General features: G+C 38.5%; 1 protein-coding gene across 4 annotated transcripts in view; it reads right to left on the reverse strand.

The window, feature by feature from the left end:
• LOC149677234 (uncharacterized) overlaps nt 1-18,110 on the reverse strand; it is a 241,874-nt gene that overhangs the window by 8,503 nt on the left and 215,261 nt on the right. For all 4 annotated transcript variants that reach the window (XM_089838260.1, XM_089838261.1, XM_089838259.1 and 1 more), the window contains 4 exons: nt 14,987-15,477; nt 14,216-14,693; nt 13,653-14,109; nt 429-530 (listed from right to left, as the gene is read on the reverse strand). In XM_089838260.1, the coding sequence (XP_089694386.1) occupies nt 429-530; nt 13,653-14,109; nt 14,216-14,693; nt 14,987-15,473 (1,524 nt within the window). In that variant the 5' untranslated portion in view covers nt 15,474-15,477. The remainder of the gene's footprint in view (nt 1-428; nt 531-13,652; nt 14,110-14,215; nt 14,694-14,986; nt 15,478-18,110) is intronic.

The raw sequence follows: 18,110 nt of genomic DNA on the forward strand, positions 1-18,110 counted from the left end.
AAGAACACGAGACCCTGAGAAGAGGATGACAGACTAGGAAACGCGCCTTTGCTGGCCGCCAAGTACTGATTGCTCAAGCGATTCTAGAGAAGGAACCGCAGCCAAGAAGAGGGCGAGGGGAAAAAAGAAGAGGACAAAAGACAAACACAACTATCGGTCAGAACTCGTTTGGTTTTCGTGAAAAAGTTTAAAGATATTCAAATTTTGAAAGTTCCAATGCAAGCATAAGTCAGGGAATTTTGGGAAAACTGTTCACGATACTTAAAAGGATAAGTAATAACAAAAATCTATTTGAAACTTGACCAAAAATGTGATACGCTTAACGCATTTCGACTCGACAGGTCAGAGTTTCTCCAAACAAGATTTGAGCGTGTCATGACTCATTTCTGGTTAGGTTTCTAATCTAGTTTTGAAACATCTTTACTAACCTGTAACTCTTGAATTTTCTGTTGTTGTTGTACTAGTTGATTTTGTTGCTGCTTTAACTGTTCTTGTTGTTGTACGCATTTGTGCCTCTCAACTTCCTCCGTCTGTAAAGATTCAAGAGAAAAATAACTCATTAATACACACACGTTTTATCGCGTACAGGAAAAAAAATGGGACAAACATTGAGTCTTTGTTTTTTAATCTTTAGGTTTAACAATCCCCTCAACTGTGTGCTTGTTGTATTCCGTTTACGGTTAAAAAACGAACCCTTTCTAACAAAGATAGACGTAGTTTCAGGATAAGTACGTTCTATAGTCGGTTCTAAATACATCTCGAGGACCAGAGTTGACGACAAGTCAACTTAGAGAGTCTTACAAACCCCAGAGGTTTTCGCTTAGAGCGATGATGCAAATGATAGGAGTTCCAGCACAAAAGAACTCACTATGAAACCCGCGTGGACTCAATTGTTACCACGTGGTTTGTTCTTGAAGAGCGAAAGTTTCTCGAGTACGCTATACACCAAAGGCACGTTCAATGGGGCATTAGTAACGTCTAGGGCTACGCGAAACAAAAGACGTCGTTGTATTTTCTACGTTGTTTTTTTAACCAGTTGGGGACAGAAATTGTATTTTTGGATACTGCCCATTATCCATTAACATTATTGGTTTGTATATTAGCTACGGAGATCTAATTTTACGTTCGTAAAAGGCTTATGACTCAATACACGTATACTTTAAACCTTTGTAAGACAATTTTAAACAAAATGAAAAGATTTTAACGGTTATTTGAAGGTTACCCTTAAAATAAACCACGATATAACTTGGAAACTAAAAAGGGCCTCTCTTCAACTCAAAAAAACACACAAAAACATAGAAAGACAAAGAGTATGGCGTAGAAAAAAATTATTATAACTAAAGGGGGTATAAAGCTTCTTAAAAAAAAGGAAAGAAAGAAAGGGAAAAATAATGCACGCCATCTGTATCCGAGGAAGTTACGGATCAAATTACGTCCGGGAAAGAATGAGCGTGGAAGAAAAGTATTTAAAAGAACATTGGATAGGGAGGATGAAACGGGGTACTCTAAGAGCAGACTCGGTGCATCAACGATAAAGCCAACTACGCTCGCTTATACTCGCCTACTATACACCCGGTTGAAAAGGGGTGCACTGAAGGGCTATTAAAACATATATTCTTCTCCTTTTTTGTTTTAACACCCTATATACACCCCCTTATACTCTGGTGCGCGCTGGATAAAAAATAAAAGCTCGGTTCCCAAGGGGTTGTTTAAGAAGTTACCCCGAGTTCATTCTTAAAATCTTTAGCGAGTTTCGGGGCGAGGATTTTTTTTTCTTACTCCTCAAAAACGTCGTAAACTGACTCCGGATGATTCCATCTCATCCCTCCATCCTCCCTGTTGTAAAACACCCGCGCGTCACAAATGAAAAAACTCATCTCTTTATTTTAACTTAACGAGGTTAAGTTCGCGCTTCAAAATAAATATAGGCGCGAGATTTTTCAAAATTCAAAACAAGGTGTAACGAATTTGTATGTTATTATTTAATCGCATCCAATTCTAACCGTTCCTTATCTCGGTCTTTATCGATAATGAAATATCTCACCGCATTTGGAACATAACTACGTCACCCTGAGTTTATTAAGTACACAAAAGATACCAGCAAACGAAAGAGATTGTAACTTAAAAACTCGTCTATTCCGAACTAGCGCGAACGCAACCTAAAAAGGCCAAGAAATGGAGTCAGTTTACGCGTTTCTCCGTCCGACCCTTCTTTGTATATATAAGGGAGAGGGACCTCTGTCAGGGTTAACAGGAATGACACGGTTAATTTTCACCGCGAGTTGATAATATAGAAAAACCCCAGGAATAACGCTACGAAATCCAGGTTTAAATAACCCAAGTTCCGCCCGAAATCGTTACTAACTTTCCAGGGTGATAAATACTGGTACCGAGAGAACATTTCAGAGATTCCAAAGGGTCCGTGGGTAAAGAAAACTAGTGGTAGAGGCCACTACACGCCGACTTTAAAGTCAAGGTCAAGGGGCTCCACAATCAGGGTCATCATAGGTCAAACGTAATCTTCCCATAGTTAGAGATTTTTTTCAAAAGATATCTAAAGGCTAACTTAAACATAAAATTTGGAATTAAGTCTTAAAAATTGAGGCCTATTTTCTCTATTAGGCTTAACGTTTATCCATTCTCTCGAGTATATAACAATTCTTTGGGCATGTGGCTACCATGTGTGGCGAAGAACCGTTTAAACGAAGACAACTGGGTGAAAGATATATATCTTAAAGAATGTAGCAAACCATCCGAGGCCTAAATTGTTAAAAAAAGAGAGAAGATAGATACTATATAACGCAGAGCCGCTATCGTTAGGCTAAAAACTATAACAGTACATCATCACCGGATATGGCTTAAAAATATATATATATGTAGCCGGTGTTGTAAATAAGGATGGAATAATAGTACCACCAGATTGAGTAGAAACTCCGTAATGGTGTTGAAAAATAGAAAATTGCACAGCCGGTACGGTTTATATACCGTATTTTCTGGTAAAACAGTGAATGAAACGAGAAAAATAATTCATATAAATGAAGCATTTCGATAAAATGACAGAAAACGATAATAGCCTTTTGCTATGACTGTTTTGTGCACGCGCTCTCGCTCTGTAAGAGATTGTGACTGGAATACGTAATGAGTAATCAAACTACAGGTTATAATGGGGAAAAAACACCGAGGGATGTTATGGCCTATAGATCAGATTGAATGGAGCGAGAAGTGTACTTTTACAAAAGGTTCGCGTACAAAAAAAAATTAACAGGTCTGATTAATGTGGAGATTAAAACGTTGTTAAAACAACACGTAAATTCGTTATTTTGCGGGAAAATACTATTTACAGAGGTGAATGGGATTTAAAATGTTATTGAACTTTAATGTTAGGTGTTAAAACAGGGGTTGCATAGGTCAGACGAGCGTAGAAAATTAATTTGAGGTGAAGTTAGCTCGTGAGAAGTTATTAAGATATATTTCTTAATAAATTGTAACAATTAAGGATAATTTCAACTGAATTTTTATCAATCCGATAACAAACTCTTGGGTAACAAGCTCGAATCTCGAAACTCAAATTTCGTGTTTCATTTCATATTGTCATCTAAGGGCAATTCGCAAAGAGTCCTTGAAAAAAGGCATAAACAACAATTAAACCATGATTCTGTTTAGAAAAATTCGGCGAAGATCAATTGTAAGAGATTAGAGATTGCTATTATAGAAAATTAATTTTCCTTGATAAGCTAAATCGTAAATAAGAAAACTAGCTTCAAGTAAATAAAATGAAAAAAATCGTTATGATAAGAGTAAAGTTTATTTCCGAGGTGAAATAAGTCGTCGGCGTCAGTCTCGACATGCTTGCAGTCAATCTGCGTTGTTTCAGAATGAAACGCAGATTCACCAATTATAAACGTTCGCTCGTTGGTTTTATGAGAAAGAGGGAGAAGAAGAGATATACTAAACTGCATCGCGCATAAAGAAACAAGAGCTGACAAAAGATACAAAACAGTTCAGTTCAGACATAACATCATCCTGACTAGAAACGGGCCTCATTCTACAACGAGACAGTGCATGGTGGTACAGTAAACTAAACGCACAGTGCGAATGTGACCCGAGAAAACGAACCTCGTTGGAGGAGACGTAGCGACGACAAGACAACGAGAACCCAAACGAGGAGAGAAACGATAAAGGGGGTCATCCGGGGTCAAATCTGGAACGTTTGGGAAAGAAACTATAGCTATATCAGAGGCAAGGAAGGAGGGATATAAAGTTCGTCCCTTAAAAGGTCACCGAGGTTAAAGGAGGGGACCTATCCTCTAAAAATGAAGGAAAAGAAAAGACATTGGCGCTAAAACAGACGAGAAAACGATAGCGTAGATGGTACCATTACGCGAACCCACTATGTACGAAGGCTAAAATGAAAACAAGTGTTAAGCAACAAAGTTCCCCGAGTTTCTCCTAGTTTTAAAACTAAATTTCATCAAAGTTGAGTGAAATCGCTCTTTCAGTTAAGCTAAGCCTAAATCTTAAATTGTTAAGCCTTATTTTCGAGTGTGATATTACGCCAATTAGTACAGTTTCACGCTCCCTTTACAAACTACTTGACACCCAAAACACTACAAAATCAGGAGCCTAATTGGCAGTACACTGCATTCAAGTTGTGAAACGAAGTATCGTGGACGTATAGAAAGAATGGGGGTTAAAACAAGGGGTGACAGGGAATAATGCGCATCTGGGATTTCTCCACTGACAAGCCACGGATAAACCCCCCACTCTTTTCTTATACATGGCCCCACCTACCGCCTACCCGTTTACTGTTTCTCACCATACCAAGGAAGTTTCAGTTTTTTTCTTTCTTTCTTTATCGACTTAGCAAGCAGAGCGTAGCAGAGTCAGTGGTAGCGCGTTAAGCCTAAATCCATATCTTATCATCAAGACAACCAAGTTCCAGACAACAGATTAGAATACGAAGCCACGCGTGCATTGGCAAAGGCCTACCTACCATTATTGTACTGTTCAAAACCTAAAAACCCTTGCTTATGTATGTTCGCTCCCATAACCCTTAAATGTTTTTAAACCTAAATAAAAAACCTCACTCAGTGTGAACGCGACTTCTACATTCTTCAACCTTATGGTACAGGTATGAACTATGACCCCTGCTATATTACAACCACTAACTCACCCCCCAAAAAAGAAACAATGTAACATTAATTCACGGAAACAATCTAACATGGCGGAACGTAACGGAGTGTCTAAATTATCCTTGGTCAAAGTTTAATAATGCAACGAGCTAAGCTAGGTTTCAAACTGTACCATACCGAAGCAAGCTATAAGGAAACGGAGCAGACATACATGTGGGTCTGTCAAGAATTAAAAAAAAAAAAGTTTAAAACCGATTTACAATAACATAGTACAACTTTGTTTTAAAATAGAAACTAAAGGGTCGCGGCGAGAGAGTAGGGCTTTTTAAAATGACTACGCGCTGTTTAGATGGAAGACTGATTTTAAAACTATTATGCAAATTTATTTTTCGAATATGAATAGCAAAGCCATACGTTCCAAAGTTCGACGAAGAGGGGGAAAAAATATCTATGAATGAAACTCAAAACTTGCAGCTCGCTTAGGAGGCGAGACTTCTAATTAATGAGCCACAAAAATATTTTCGAAGGTTTATGAAACTTGTGTCTATGGTTTTGATTATATCCAATGATATTATCTCTTCTTTTTTTTTTTCTCTCTCTCTCTCTCTCCTTGCTGATGGTACAAAGTTTAATATTATAAGTAATTTATGTAAAATGTTTGTATGCCGAGACGTCCCTGATTTAGTTTTGGTATAATTACATCCTCTAAAGTATAATTTATTATTAAAATATGGGTTTACAAAAAAAAGTTATGGAGATACTTTTTTTCTAAATTAAGTTTAAATGTGTCTACAGTCGCGTGGTCAGATTGCGTATTCAATATGGGTAAATAGAGAGTTTAAGAATGTACTAAGGGCTATTTCCTTTCGAAATGTTTTTGATGTCTGTCTGGACTTACTTCCTAAAATTATTTCACCATATATGAAACCTTTCCACATTATCATTTACACTTTTATCTTTCAAACCTATTCCACGAAAATTGAGAGTATAAAGGGTCAAAGGTGACAAACCAGAGAGGTTAACTCGGACTTTGACAAATGTTTAGATGAAAAATAATGAGGTTATCTCAGAAAGAAAACTGTTCTTTTGGCGGAAACGAGCCCAAAAAGGGATCAAAAACCAGAGAAATCCCGCGGAGAAGTTAGCGCGTTATACCTCTCCCATTACCCATTTCCTGCGAAACAGACTTACGCGATCTGTATGTCCTATTGATGTAATAGATAAGGGCTTTTTCCTGCCCCGCCTGAGCTAAAAACTAAAGGAAACCTTGCCCAAGGCTTAAGATGGCGAGATGACAGACGAGCAGAATTGACAACTGATTATAGGATAATCCGATTCCACTCGTGAACGGGGGATTATCAGACTCCGTAGAAAATGGTGGTCATTTCTGACCATACCAATATAACCCCCCGAGGTGATGTACTACAGTTTTCCAGAATGGAGCTAAGGCTTAACACGCTGTAACTCGTGAGGTACGACGAATCGAAGACCACCCACTTGGACACTAGGAAGTATGGAAAGGAAGTAACATTATAACCAGGGATAGGTGGACAGTGGTCAAAAACAAGAATTTCCGTATATTAAGCGGAAGTTAAATCAATAGATCCTTTCCAAAAAGGGTAGTATGGTCTGCATGACATAGGGTTAGGTTGACAACAAAGATGTAAATGATAGGCTAGAAACTAAAACGAAACTAAATAAAACAGAGGCTTGATGAAGTCCACAAATATTACCACATTGAAAGTATTAGGTGGGCCGCACAAAGGGGATTTTTTTTATCATTGCTACAAAGGATGTCCGACAACTAAGGGCTTACAGGGGTCTCTTCATCCTCACTCATGGTTTTTCTCCTCTACCGTATCCCTTATCCTCATGGGATATAATATAAAGGATAGATGAAGATCAGAGAGAGAGAGAGAAAAACCTTCTATTAAGGGAGTTCTAGGGTCTAGCCTCTCACCAGAGTCCCCTGCTTCCTCCTCTCGATCCACGATCTATGATTTTTGATTCACCACTTACGGATGATGGGGAGGCTAGTCCCCCTACCAAAATAAAGGACTAAAAGATAAGGGGTCACGTACCGTAGTATGGTTACGTCTATATCTATTGGAATTGATATTCAAAAAAACAATTTAGAAGATGAATTTTGAATTTTTAAAATATTCAATTTGTTTTTAAGAAATATTATTACATTCCTTTAAAAAGAAACGCCTGTAGAAGTGTTTCACACGTTTTGCTTTGGTGTATTGGTAGGTAGCTATCGAGTGTTTTCGCAGGGGTTATGGGATTTAAAATTTACCAAAAACTATATAAACAAGTCTATGAAGAAGTATAAACGAAAAACTTTTAACAGTTTACAAAATTCTAGCGTAAATATCACAGAGAAATATTCCATCACCATTTGAAGATATAAGTTAACATTTAATATTTCCATTTCTGTTTTCAAATGTGAACTAGACCAGTCGGTAACAACGTCAAAAAGAGTTAGGATTCTCAGACTTGGGTAGACCTATTTCTCTACTTATATATATATATATATATATATATATATATATATATATAGTTTATTCCATCGGGAGCAACTAGGACTAGAGAGTGGAGCTGCTCCTCTAGGGTCAAAGTACAGCTTGGTAAAGGAAAAAGAGCGGTCGGTACACTACACAAGAAAGACAACGCACATTGGGGTCCAGGACAAATGGGCCGATCGTGCAAAGTAAAAACAATTCCGATTCCAGCATCCTTCCTTCCCCATCACTCCAATCCTGAGTTTACCAATTTGTACCATGAATCTCACTAACTGAATAACTATAACATACAAGGGAAACGACACCGGGAATGCGATGATACTTTGTTGACGTCACCATGACCCATTGACCCAAGCGTCATGAGCTTAATTGAGCTCTGGGAGAAAATATTCTCAGTGTTGCTTCCATGTATCTCTAGTTATTCTATAGGTTGTGGGGACTGATTTGACGAGGGTTATTTCGCTCAAACCCCACGTTCACTTGGTCCCATGAAACGAAGTCTACATTCATGGGACTATTGGAATAATTCCGTGGTAGGAGATGATTGTCGCGTGTACTTCTCTCTCTATATATATTCTATATATATAAGCCGCTAGAATCGAGTGCTTTGTCGCTTGATCCCTTGAGAGAGAATAGACGACCGGGAAAATATAGCCAAGGCTTACGCGTTAAGGATAAAGGTTCAGGCTCAGGTTATATACTATGGAAGCCACGCGAAAATGCCTTGTGTTTTAGAAAAATACGTGCTCAGAACAGATAATGATTATGCCTATATAACTTCGAAAACACATGCCATACTTATATTTTATCAAAGGGGAGGAAACGCCGTCGTGAATAAAACTATATACGCTTTCCCTTGTGGTATAAAATATGTCCATACATGATAAAAATAGGTAAACTTATACATGTATGAATCGCTCAGATAGGTATGGAGTAAATAACAATTCCGTTGAAAATATGGAATAATGTTTTTCTTTTCCCCCCGATTTCACCATCGCATGATGTGATGCGTTTTTCTAAATTTTTAATATCAGAAAAATGTTAGTCATATTGGAGTTGGGATATGTTTAATGCCTAAAGGGGGGATGAAATATGGTTAAAAGTCTTTTTAAAGTTCCTATTCTAAAAATTAATTATTTAAATATTCATCTAACCCACGTCCAGTTTAAGGAAAAATCTTCAGGAGCTTTAAAAATTTTCAGGATTCAGAAAAACATTTCCAAGTTCATTTTAGTAGTAATGACTACCCAGATACACATGGATTCAAGATGGCCACCATGACGTAGTCATTACTACTCATTTTGTCCATGGTTAGGAACATAAAGTCTTCCCTATTTTCCATGTTTGTACGAACATGACTTTCAAGAAATATCTATAGTTATAGTTTTGAATAATCTACCAAACCACCTAAACCTCCAAAACCAGGAAATGGTTATCATATCCATCAACTGGTCCATCTTCGCAAAAAAAAAGGAACCCAGGGAAAAATTAATGACGTCATGCGCTACGGATCTTCAATTATTAAACCAGCAAAAAAATGTCGTTAAAATAAAGGAGGAGATGGTACGAACTATTTTTTTTTTGGGTGAGAATATTTTTTTTTAATAGCTTAAGCCGGCGGGCCATTAAGTTAGACTGTGCAGTGGTTGTGTCGCCAAGTCTACTGTGTAATATACCCCTTTATGGTAGATTTAAATGGGATGGGAATGCACCCCCTCCCCAAACCCCTTCAATGTCTTTGGTTGAGTTTACTTTTTTTTTGCACCGAAAACTCAGGGGTTGAAATGAAAACACGTAGAAGCGATTCCATTTCTAAAAGAGTGGCCTGTGCCTATTTTAGTTTTGGGGGTTTTTTTTTAAACCCCAGAAATTATGAAAATATTACCCCAAACCCCTTATCTCCTCCTTCTCTCAGTTCCTTATTTTAATGTCAAGTATTAAAAAATGTATTTTTTACTTTTTTATTTTGCGAGTATAGTGTAAGGAAACTTTGACGGGGAGTGGTTTTTTTCCCCTGTATACTTTTATGGAATTTAAGTTCTAGACCTAATGGATTATACGCTTTTTATGCATAAGTTATGAACAGTAAGGGATGGTTCCTTACGTTCTAAATTCTAAAATTCGTATTCTAATTTTTTTTTGAGAAATTTTACAAACTCTAACACCGGTAGCAACAAAATGATTTAACTTGGAATTCCGTTATCCGTTCTTCTAATATTTAAGTAATACAGGTTCTTCCAAAAGGACCGAAGTTCAGTGGGATAGTTCTATGGTAGATTAATTTTGAGTCGACATTTTGATCTATCCTCCCTAGCTGTATAAAGAAAACCAACCCAAATAAAACTATCTGTTTATAATAAATAAGAGCGTATGTATATGGTTATATATAGGGCCTTCTGGATTTTCCCCCATAGCATCGCAGCATCACATCAGATTGAAAGAACAGAGCTAGTGTAGCTCTGAGACACAAGGGGGCGATGAAGAATAATAGCGTAACCGTATGATATGATTTGATGGAGAGATAAAATGAAGATCAAGCGAGAGATGAAAAAATATGTTGGTTATAATAGGAAACAAAGACAATAACTGTATTATGTCCATAGCTCTCTCTGTCTCTCCTCTCCTATTCTCATCCTTTTCAAATGTTTATCAATAAGTTCACGGTTGTACGGCTATCATCTTGGGTGGCGCAATGTGTTCCCAGTTCACATTCTCTATAGTATTTAGCCTTTAGAGACGCCGACACCCCCGAACCAAAAACACAAGGATATGTATATGAAATAACTAACTGCGAAAGTAGACTATCTGGAAGTTATTTGCTCTAACAAAAACCCTTGGAGTAAATTCCGGATTTTTTTCTATTCCAGTAAAATACACTTGCAAATTAGAAAAGGTTTCCACGCGTGTGTCTTCGAGATAATCTACTTTCACTAACTACCATTTTGCTTCCTAAGGAGAATCTTCTCAGCTACGCTAGAATGCCCGAAATTTTCTCGGCTATACCCCAACTCACACACACACCCCATCTTTTCTAGAAAGCGGCGCGCCATGCAACCCTCAACTGGATGGAAGACAGTATAGAAATCCTAACGAGAAATTCTTCTAAAGACACATTCACCGCCCACACACTGAAATCGGAGCACTAGGGTCAAACCATAAAAAAAACTGTAAGGAATTTATGAAATATAAATATGTTTCTAAAAAAAATTATTTGATGTCTCTCATCTCTCTGTTCGGTTGCTAAGCCTAACGAAGATGGTTACTATATAACCACCAGACGCCTGATTTCAAATCAGACCTGATATTCTTAAATCTGACTTAATAACACAATTAAATCTACTTAAAGAAGACGCTAATATTGTGTTTAACACGACATTGACAAAGGTCTACTGCGATGGATTGGGTGGGCTATTGGGGAGAAGGATAATACTGGGAATAGATATTTGACGTTTGAAGCACAAACCCCTCATCAACGGGGTCATTTAAAGGAGACGGACAACAATTGGCGGGACTATTAGACCGCGAAAAAAAATTAGGCGGGAAATCTTTTTCCGGAGATATAGTTTAGTTGTTAGTTACATAGGGTTGTTTCATGAGCTAAAAATGAGCGGCGCGGCGCGTGAGAGTGAGAGTGAGAGTAGAGGGGCTATTATTTACCCCCGGTAGTCTTGATTAACGAGCGCACGTGCTCTGCTTTGTATTTATAACTATATCGCGCGCGCTGCAGTTTTTAGTGTATACAATAGAAAAGTTGATGACAAGCGCGCGATTCTCTATCCCCCTTCATCCAGAGCTTCTTTTTTCTCTCTCTCTCTCCGTTTCAATCTCATCCTCAGCTTCTAGAACCCAATCCCTATACCACTCACTATCTACGGTTTTATTCGTGGTTTTCCTCCGTTACCTCGGCGCGCAAAATGAAGACCCGACTTTTGTTTCGGAAGAATACAATGGTAGGTACTTTACAGTTCATGGAATGAACATTTTAGTCCTTAAGAGGTTCGTTTTACCGTAATTTCAATAGTTTTCTACTATAATTAAACTATAAGTGTTTAATTACCGAAAAATTTAAATTAAATTTGCTGGAAAATATTAGTTTTTAGGCTCTTAAATTGATTTTAATATTAAAACTATTCTAATAGTTCAAACTAAATCATATTAGGCCTAGATAATTATCTATAAGTGTTTAATTTCCGAAGAATTTAAATTAAATTTGAGGGAAAATAATAGTTTTAAAGGTTAAATTGATTTGAATATTAGAACTATTCTAATAGTTCAAACTAAATCATATTAGGCCTAGATAATTATCTATAAAATACTATCATCTTATCCTATCTTATTTAATAGTTACATTTAACATAAGAAACACAGTTTCGCTTTTATCAGATTTTGAAACAATTTTTTTTTCTTTTCCTTTCTATCTCGAGGATAAGAGTGATGCTAAGAGGATGAAAATTTAGAGAAAAGAGAAGCTCAAGAGACGACAGGCTATTTTGCGGTAGAAATCGCTTCTTTCCTCTCCCGTTGAAATTTCTAACCAACGAGGGGAGTAAAGAAAAAAATTGCGAGAAAAAAGGAGGGAAGCTACGGAAAAAGCGCGAGAATTTTAGCGCGTGCCAGTATTTCCCGCCAAACTAAAAATCCTCCCAATTCTCTTTCACGCGCGTTCTCATCCACGTGCTCAACTAAGATGGAATAGACGGAAACTCTGAAGCACTCGAGAGAGCTTGAAACGTGCGGGGTATGACGTCACAACACAGCCGCCTTATTTATTGTTTAAGCGGGAAATTGTTTTTCTTATAACATAGTTTATTCTCTAGAGGCAAAATAGATCGTGGCGGAAGAAAAGCTTTCCGAGAAAGTGAAAGAAAAAGAAATTTTAAATTCCATTCTTTCTAGGCGATGCTAAACTTAAAAGGCGGGTATTAGTTTCTGGCAAAAGGTAAAGAGATAATGGAATGGTCAGACGTTTAATCGTGGAATTGGTAAAGGTAATGGAGAAACTTGTGTTTCTCTAAATACAATAAAACATTGGGAACAAGAAATTATACTAGAATTTTACAACCAACACTTTCACTGTCCCTTTAAAGACTTAGGTCTTTCCGATTAAGAAGGGGTTTAAATAAAAACACAGTGGGTTGATGTTTAGACCAGAGATATACAGGGTGTGTTCTGACTCAAAATCGTGCACCCAACAAACATCAACCCCTTAATTTAAGTCAGACTTATCAAAAACACCCTGTACATATATGTGTTAACTCTTACAGCTTTTCTCTATTTTTTGGCTTTTTGTGTCTCTATAGGACCACTTTTTTTAAAAAATCTGTTGTGGGCGCTTCGGTTTCTTACTAAGACAGTTAAGTTTGCTTCTGAGGGAGTTGAGGTGAGGTGGGCTGGTGAAAAGATATCGGTTTACCCAAAACCCAGGAGAAAGTTTAAAGATAGTTCTTTGTTGCTAAGGCTTTAACAATGTCAGAAGACGAGATAGATAGAAAGAGAGAGAGATGTGTGTTTTAGTTTTTTTTTTGGCTAACTAGACCATGATGGTAGACCTAGAGGATCAAATACTCACACCCTGGCCCGCAGTTTCTAATGTTTTTTGGGTCCTTTTTTTTTCTTTTTTAGCTAAGCCTATTAAAATTCTAAGAGGATAAGAATGCCGTGTCAAATTGGTAACGTTATCTCCTAAAGTTTTACACGCAAAAAATACAGCCTACTGTCTGGGGTTTAAATAATGATCCAGTCTTATTTTACCCTAATATGGTATTAAAAAGGGGCGATAGGGATAATTATTTAACTCCTACATTGTTTCACGTGTGACAAACACAACATTTTCAACTTTCACCTAACCTAACGAAGCACCATTTAAACGGTATTTTACACGATGATTTTGTGAATAGCTAATTAGTGGTGACGTCATAATATAAGTTAAACAAAGACTCGTTTCAAAACACTCAAAGAATAAATAAATAAAACAACAAAGAAAACAGGGACTCACCAATGTTTTAAGCTCCTGTTGCGCTAGGAACTGTTCCTTTATTTTCTGAAGTTGTTCTAATACTTCGGACAATCTCCTTTCTTTTTCGACGAGGGATCCGTCTCCGAGTACCGTCTTCAAGACATTCTTGACGACATCTTCGTCTTCGCGATGTTGCCTTTGAGGGGCGTGCCCACTTTTGCGTCGGTGTTGCTGGTAGTTATCGTTTAAATCTTCGGATTGTAATGAGGATCGCCGGTCCGTTGTCGTTTCACTTTGTCCATCCTCGTCTTCATCGACACGAGGACGGGGCATGTGCCACCACATTTGACGTAGTTGGTTTTCGTCAAGTACTTCGCCCTCCAGACCTTCCATAGCGGACGAAGCTGGTAAGAAGTTGCGCCCTTGTGGATGGTGAGGTTCTTCTTCGTCGGCGGAAGCGTTCCGGGACACGGAATTGGGCCGAGAAGATTCCGAACTGAAAAATAATGAATAATAAATTTATAAGTTTGTTTACAGATGTTTTAAACATTATTCCACTATTTTATGGTCGGACTGTCAAAAAAAAAAGTAATGAAACTTACCTTAATTTATTCTTCCTCGATTTCCGAGACATGATACTTGAAGTTGGCGCGCTCCTTAGGGCGGGAGAGCCCGGTAACCTTTGAACTACTTCGTCATTTTCGCGGAACGTCGCTCCCCGGTTCATTTTGGAAGCTAATCGTTTGAGGACATCGTCCATGGAGCGGCTCTTCTGAGAATGAGAAGCCCTCGATGACGCGTTCGCGTTACTTCCGGATGACGAAACGGAGTTTGCCAACATTTTGTTTTGCATTTGTTGATGTTGCTGCTGTTGCAGGGCGTTCTGTTGCATTTGAAAATCGTGTAATAATAATTTAGTGGCCGCGTCGCTAGCCAAGAGGTTCTGGTCGGAGTCGTACTCCGAATCCGTCGTTGAATCGTCTATGGGTGACTTTTTATCCTTGCCAGTAACTAGCAATTCGTTCGTGACGTAACTCTTCGAAGGTCGCTTGACCAGTGTCGATAATGGACTTGCCAAGTCTGAAAAGAACGCGAGTCGAGTGTTAGGACCACGGAATAGTTTGATCACACCCAATCAGGTTCACCAATAAAAACGTATGCGAGCTCTGGAGGAAAGGCATGCACATTGAAACATATTACAGCGTCCCTTCATCAAGGATCTAATATTCGGTTCAAAAAATTAGTCTGATACGTCAAACAATCTAATGGCAATTGTCCAGGACTCAAATTTAGGTTTAATAAGGAATAAGCACCTCGTTTTGTCCCAACTTTTAACTGGGGCGTTTAACAAACTTTAGAGTAGTTTATCCTACCTCTAGCTAAGTCTTCTATGGAGTCTTCGTCGTCATCAGCTTCATCTTCGGCGTGCATGCCTTCGTCATCTTCCATAAACTCTTCCTGGTCGTCTTCTTCGGTGGGCACTTCACCCGAAGCGCTGTCGCCTCTCCAACTTCTGCCACCTTGTCCCCCCATTAAGTGTTGGGGCATTTGTTGGGCGGTGGCGTTGGAGGATGAGAAGCCGGTAGTCGTTGTCGTCTGCTCGTGGCGTCGGGATGATCCGAAGTCGCCTTGGCCGCCTTCTTCCTCAGTCTCTTCTCCGCTACAGGCGCCTCGATCCCCTTCGTCTTCCTCTTCCGAGGTCGGCTGGTGTCTATCTCGCCCCGTCGTTAAAGCCGCGTTTGCCGAAGAAGAGGAAAGGCGTTCCGCGTTCGAACCGCCGCCGACGGACGAGTTCGCTACTTCATTCTGCTGCTCATTCGCTTGAAATTTTGTCGGGGGACTTTTGCGTTTAGAAGACATACTCCTATGGAAAAAAAGAAAGAAAGGAAAAAAATGGAAACTTGAGATATGGCTGGACAAAAATTCAAAACGCGTATATGTTCTTTGGCACATTAAGAATGCGATACGTAGTCGGAACATATGCCTATTTTTAAGCTTCAAAAATCGAATTGCATTATATAATTACTTTAACGATGCGCTTGACCAAACGCTGTATTAAAACAGGAGAATTTTAAACTCCAATCGCAATACCTTTCTTGTAAAAAAGTATTCCTTTTACTATTTCCCTGGAAACTTTTCTATTCCATCTTTACCTTTTATAAAATCTGAATAATAAACCAATTTAATGAAACGATATTTGGATGGGGAAAGGTGTGTGTGTGATCCCCGTGATTCAACGCGCCCGTATGTATTTGTTGATTGTTAAAATCGCGTGAAATTTAGCGCCTAAATCGGTCTTTTCCCGCCATTTCCCTATACCTCGTGCCAGGTTAGCTAAACCTCACGCGAGGTAGCGCGCGTTTTAAACAAAGTGACCAATCAGTTTCTCCCATTTGTTTTCCCGAAAGCAGAGTTCTCTCTCTTGGCAGAGTTAAAGGGGCGAAAACGGGAAGCAAGCTGTGTTCAATTACGCACGAGCCATTTGAACGCCTTTAATGCCCCCCTTTCTCGAGCTAAATAAATGACGGGACCCTTTTAGCCAACGTTGCCTGGCCTCGTGTGTTTTCCCGCCAAATTCTATTATCTCGGCATCTTTCAAGTAGCAAGGCGCCCTTTTTAGTTAAATGATGCCCAACCGTATAATATCGCCATCTAATAAGCCGATTTAAAAGGCAAGTCGGGGATTTTTGGGACCCATATTGTGTGTAAACTGGCGGCCGCGGAAAGGCGCGCGCGCGCCCTTTAATATAGTGTGAAATATATCGGTTATGGCGGGAAACTATTATTAAAATTATACGTAATTGATGAGTTAATAAAAGGCCCCGAAAATGCGCCCTGGATTTACAGACGATAGGTCTAACTTGTTTTCCCAAATTGATTGTGTTATGGAGATGCGAAGACTTAACGTTGAACAGCTGAAAAGTATGTTATAAATAAAGGGTTAACCACGCACTAACAAAATACTACCCACGATCTGAAAAACCCTTTGTTTTAAAAAGTGGGTGTGCCTTTGTCAGTACAGGTCCCTTATTGTCATCATCAAACAACCTTCCTGAAGAACGCGCGATCAAAGGCATTGTTTAAGATACACCTATCTAGTTAAAACAAGTCATTAAACTAAAAGTAAATGTAGTTGGTCGCGAAACAAATCCGTGTCATAATTTCCCCTCTACCATATCTTGAATTATTCTATATACCTAACCACAAACTTCACAAATGAGCAGCAAACATTTCCTTTTGCAATAATGTTCCAAACCACACGTAGCTAATACGAAAATATTGATTTGCGTGACTTGTATGTCCAGTAACGAAGAGCTCGGATGATTCTAATAGTAAATAAACCCCAAGGTTATCAAAACCCATTATGATCCGATGCGCTAAAACTATGAAGGAGTTTCCGAGGAACCATGGACTCGGAAGCGGGTTTTACTTTCAGTTAGTTGGTAGGTCTGTTGGCAATGGTAATGGTATAACAGAAGCATTGGGAACTAAGATGGCGGGGGGCATAAGGGGGGGGGCAAATCGGAATAAAAAGCAAAGCGAAACAGCATCTCGAGAGGAAAGAAAAGTCATTCGTCAGAGTGTCACAGGTGCGCGTGATCGGCGCTGCTGCCGCCTTAGAAGGAAAAAGGCTCGACCACTCACACGATAAATAATCACCCCCGAAGAACTAAGAAAAGTGACTTTCTCTCTCTCTCCTCTTCCTTCGTTTTCCCAACAGAAAATACCACCACCACCATCACCACATCTCTAAGTCAAGAAGGGAAAAATCTTAACTCCGCAGCCATCTCCTTTGACCGAAAAGCCAAGAAATAAATCAAGCTTACGTTAACAACTATTAGAAACTTCGTATTCTCGCCCTTTCTTATCAACTATTAAGCTTTTTTCCCTTTTCCACCTCAACCTTACTTCCTCCTTTCCTTCGTTCATCTCGAGAATAAATTTTAAGTCGTAGATGGCAGAAATTTAAACTTCAGAACATTACTGTCCAGAAATAGTTATAGTTCAAAGAGTAAAAATTTATTAAATTGTATGCATCATTAAAAGAAATTAATTCGACATAACCTAATGTAATTACGCGACAAAATTTTCCTAGAAGTTATTTATAACTTGCGCATTGTTTAGTTCTATAATTTGTTATTAAAACAATGTCGAACAATTTATCTATTCAAATATTTTCAGTTTTTTATTTTTTTTATTTCGATTATTTCTACATAATCCCACATGTCGAGCTATAGTATTATCACCCCCTCATCCTTATAATGCTTATACAGAGGCGATTAAAAATTTTTAGCAAAGTCTACACAGTACACAAACACCGTCGCGTATCGTGAGTCTTAATAAAAGGACCCTATAGCTACTATTATCGACAAAATAGGGTAAAGAGAAAAAGTGCAAAAATCCCTAAGCACTCATTAAAATATTGTTCGAAAATTTCCTCTTAATAGATGGGGAAACGTCCTTGTCAAACGAACTGTACAATTTAAATGAGTCTCT

The sequence above is a fragment of the Phalangium opilio genome, unplaced genomic scaffold (genome assembly GCF_054372755.1).
Source record: "Phalangium opilio isolate 3A_F unplaced genomic scaffold, DU_Popi_V2 ptg000045l_1, whole genome shotgun sequence".
Classification (NCBI taxonomy): domain Eukaryota; kingdom Metazoa; phylum Arthropoda; class Arachnida; order Opiliones; family Phalangiidae; genus Phalangium; species Phalangium opilio.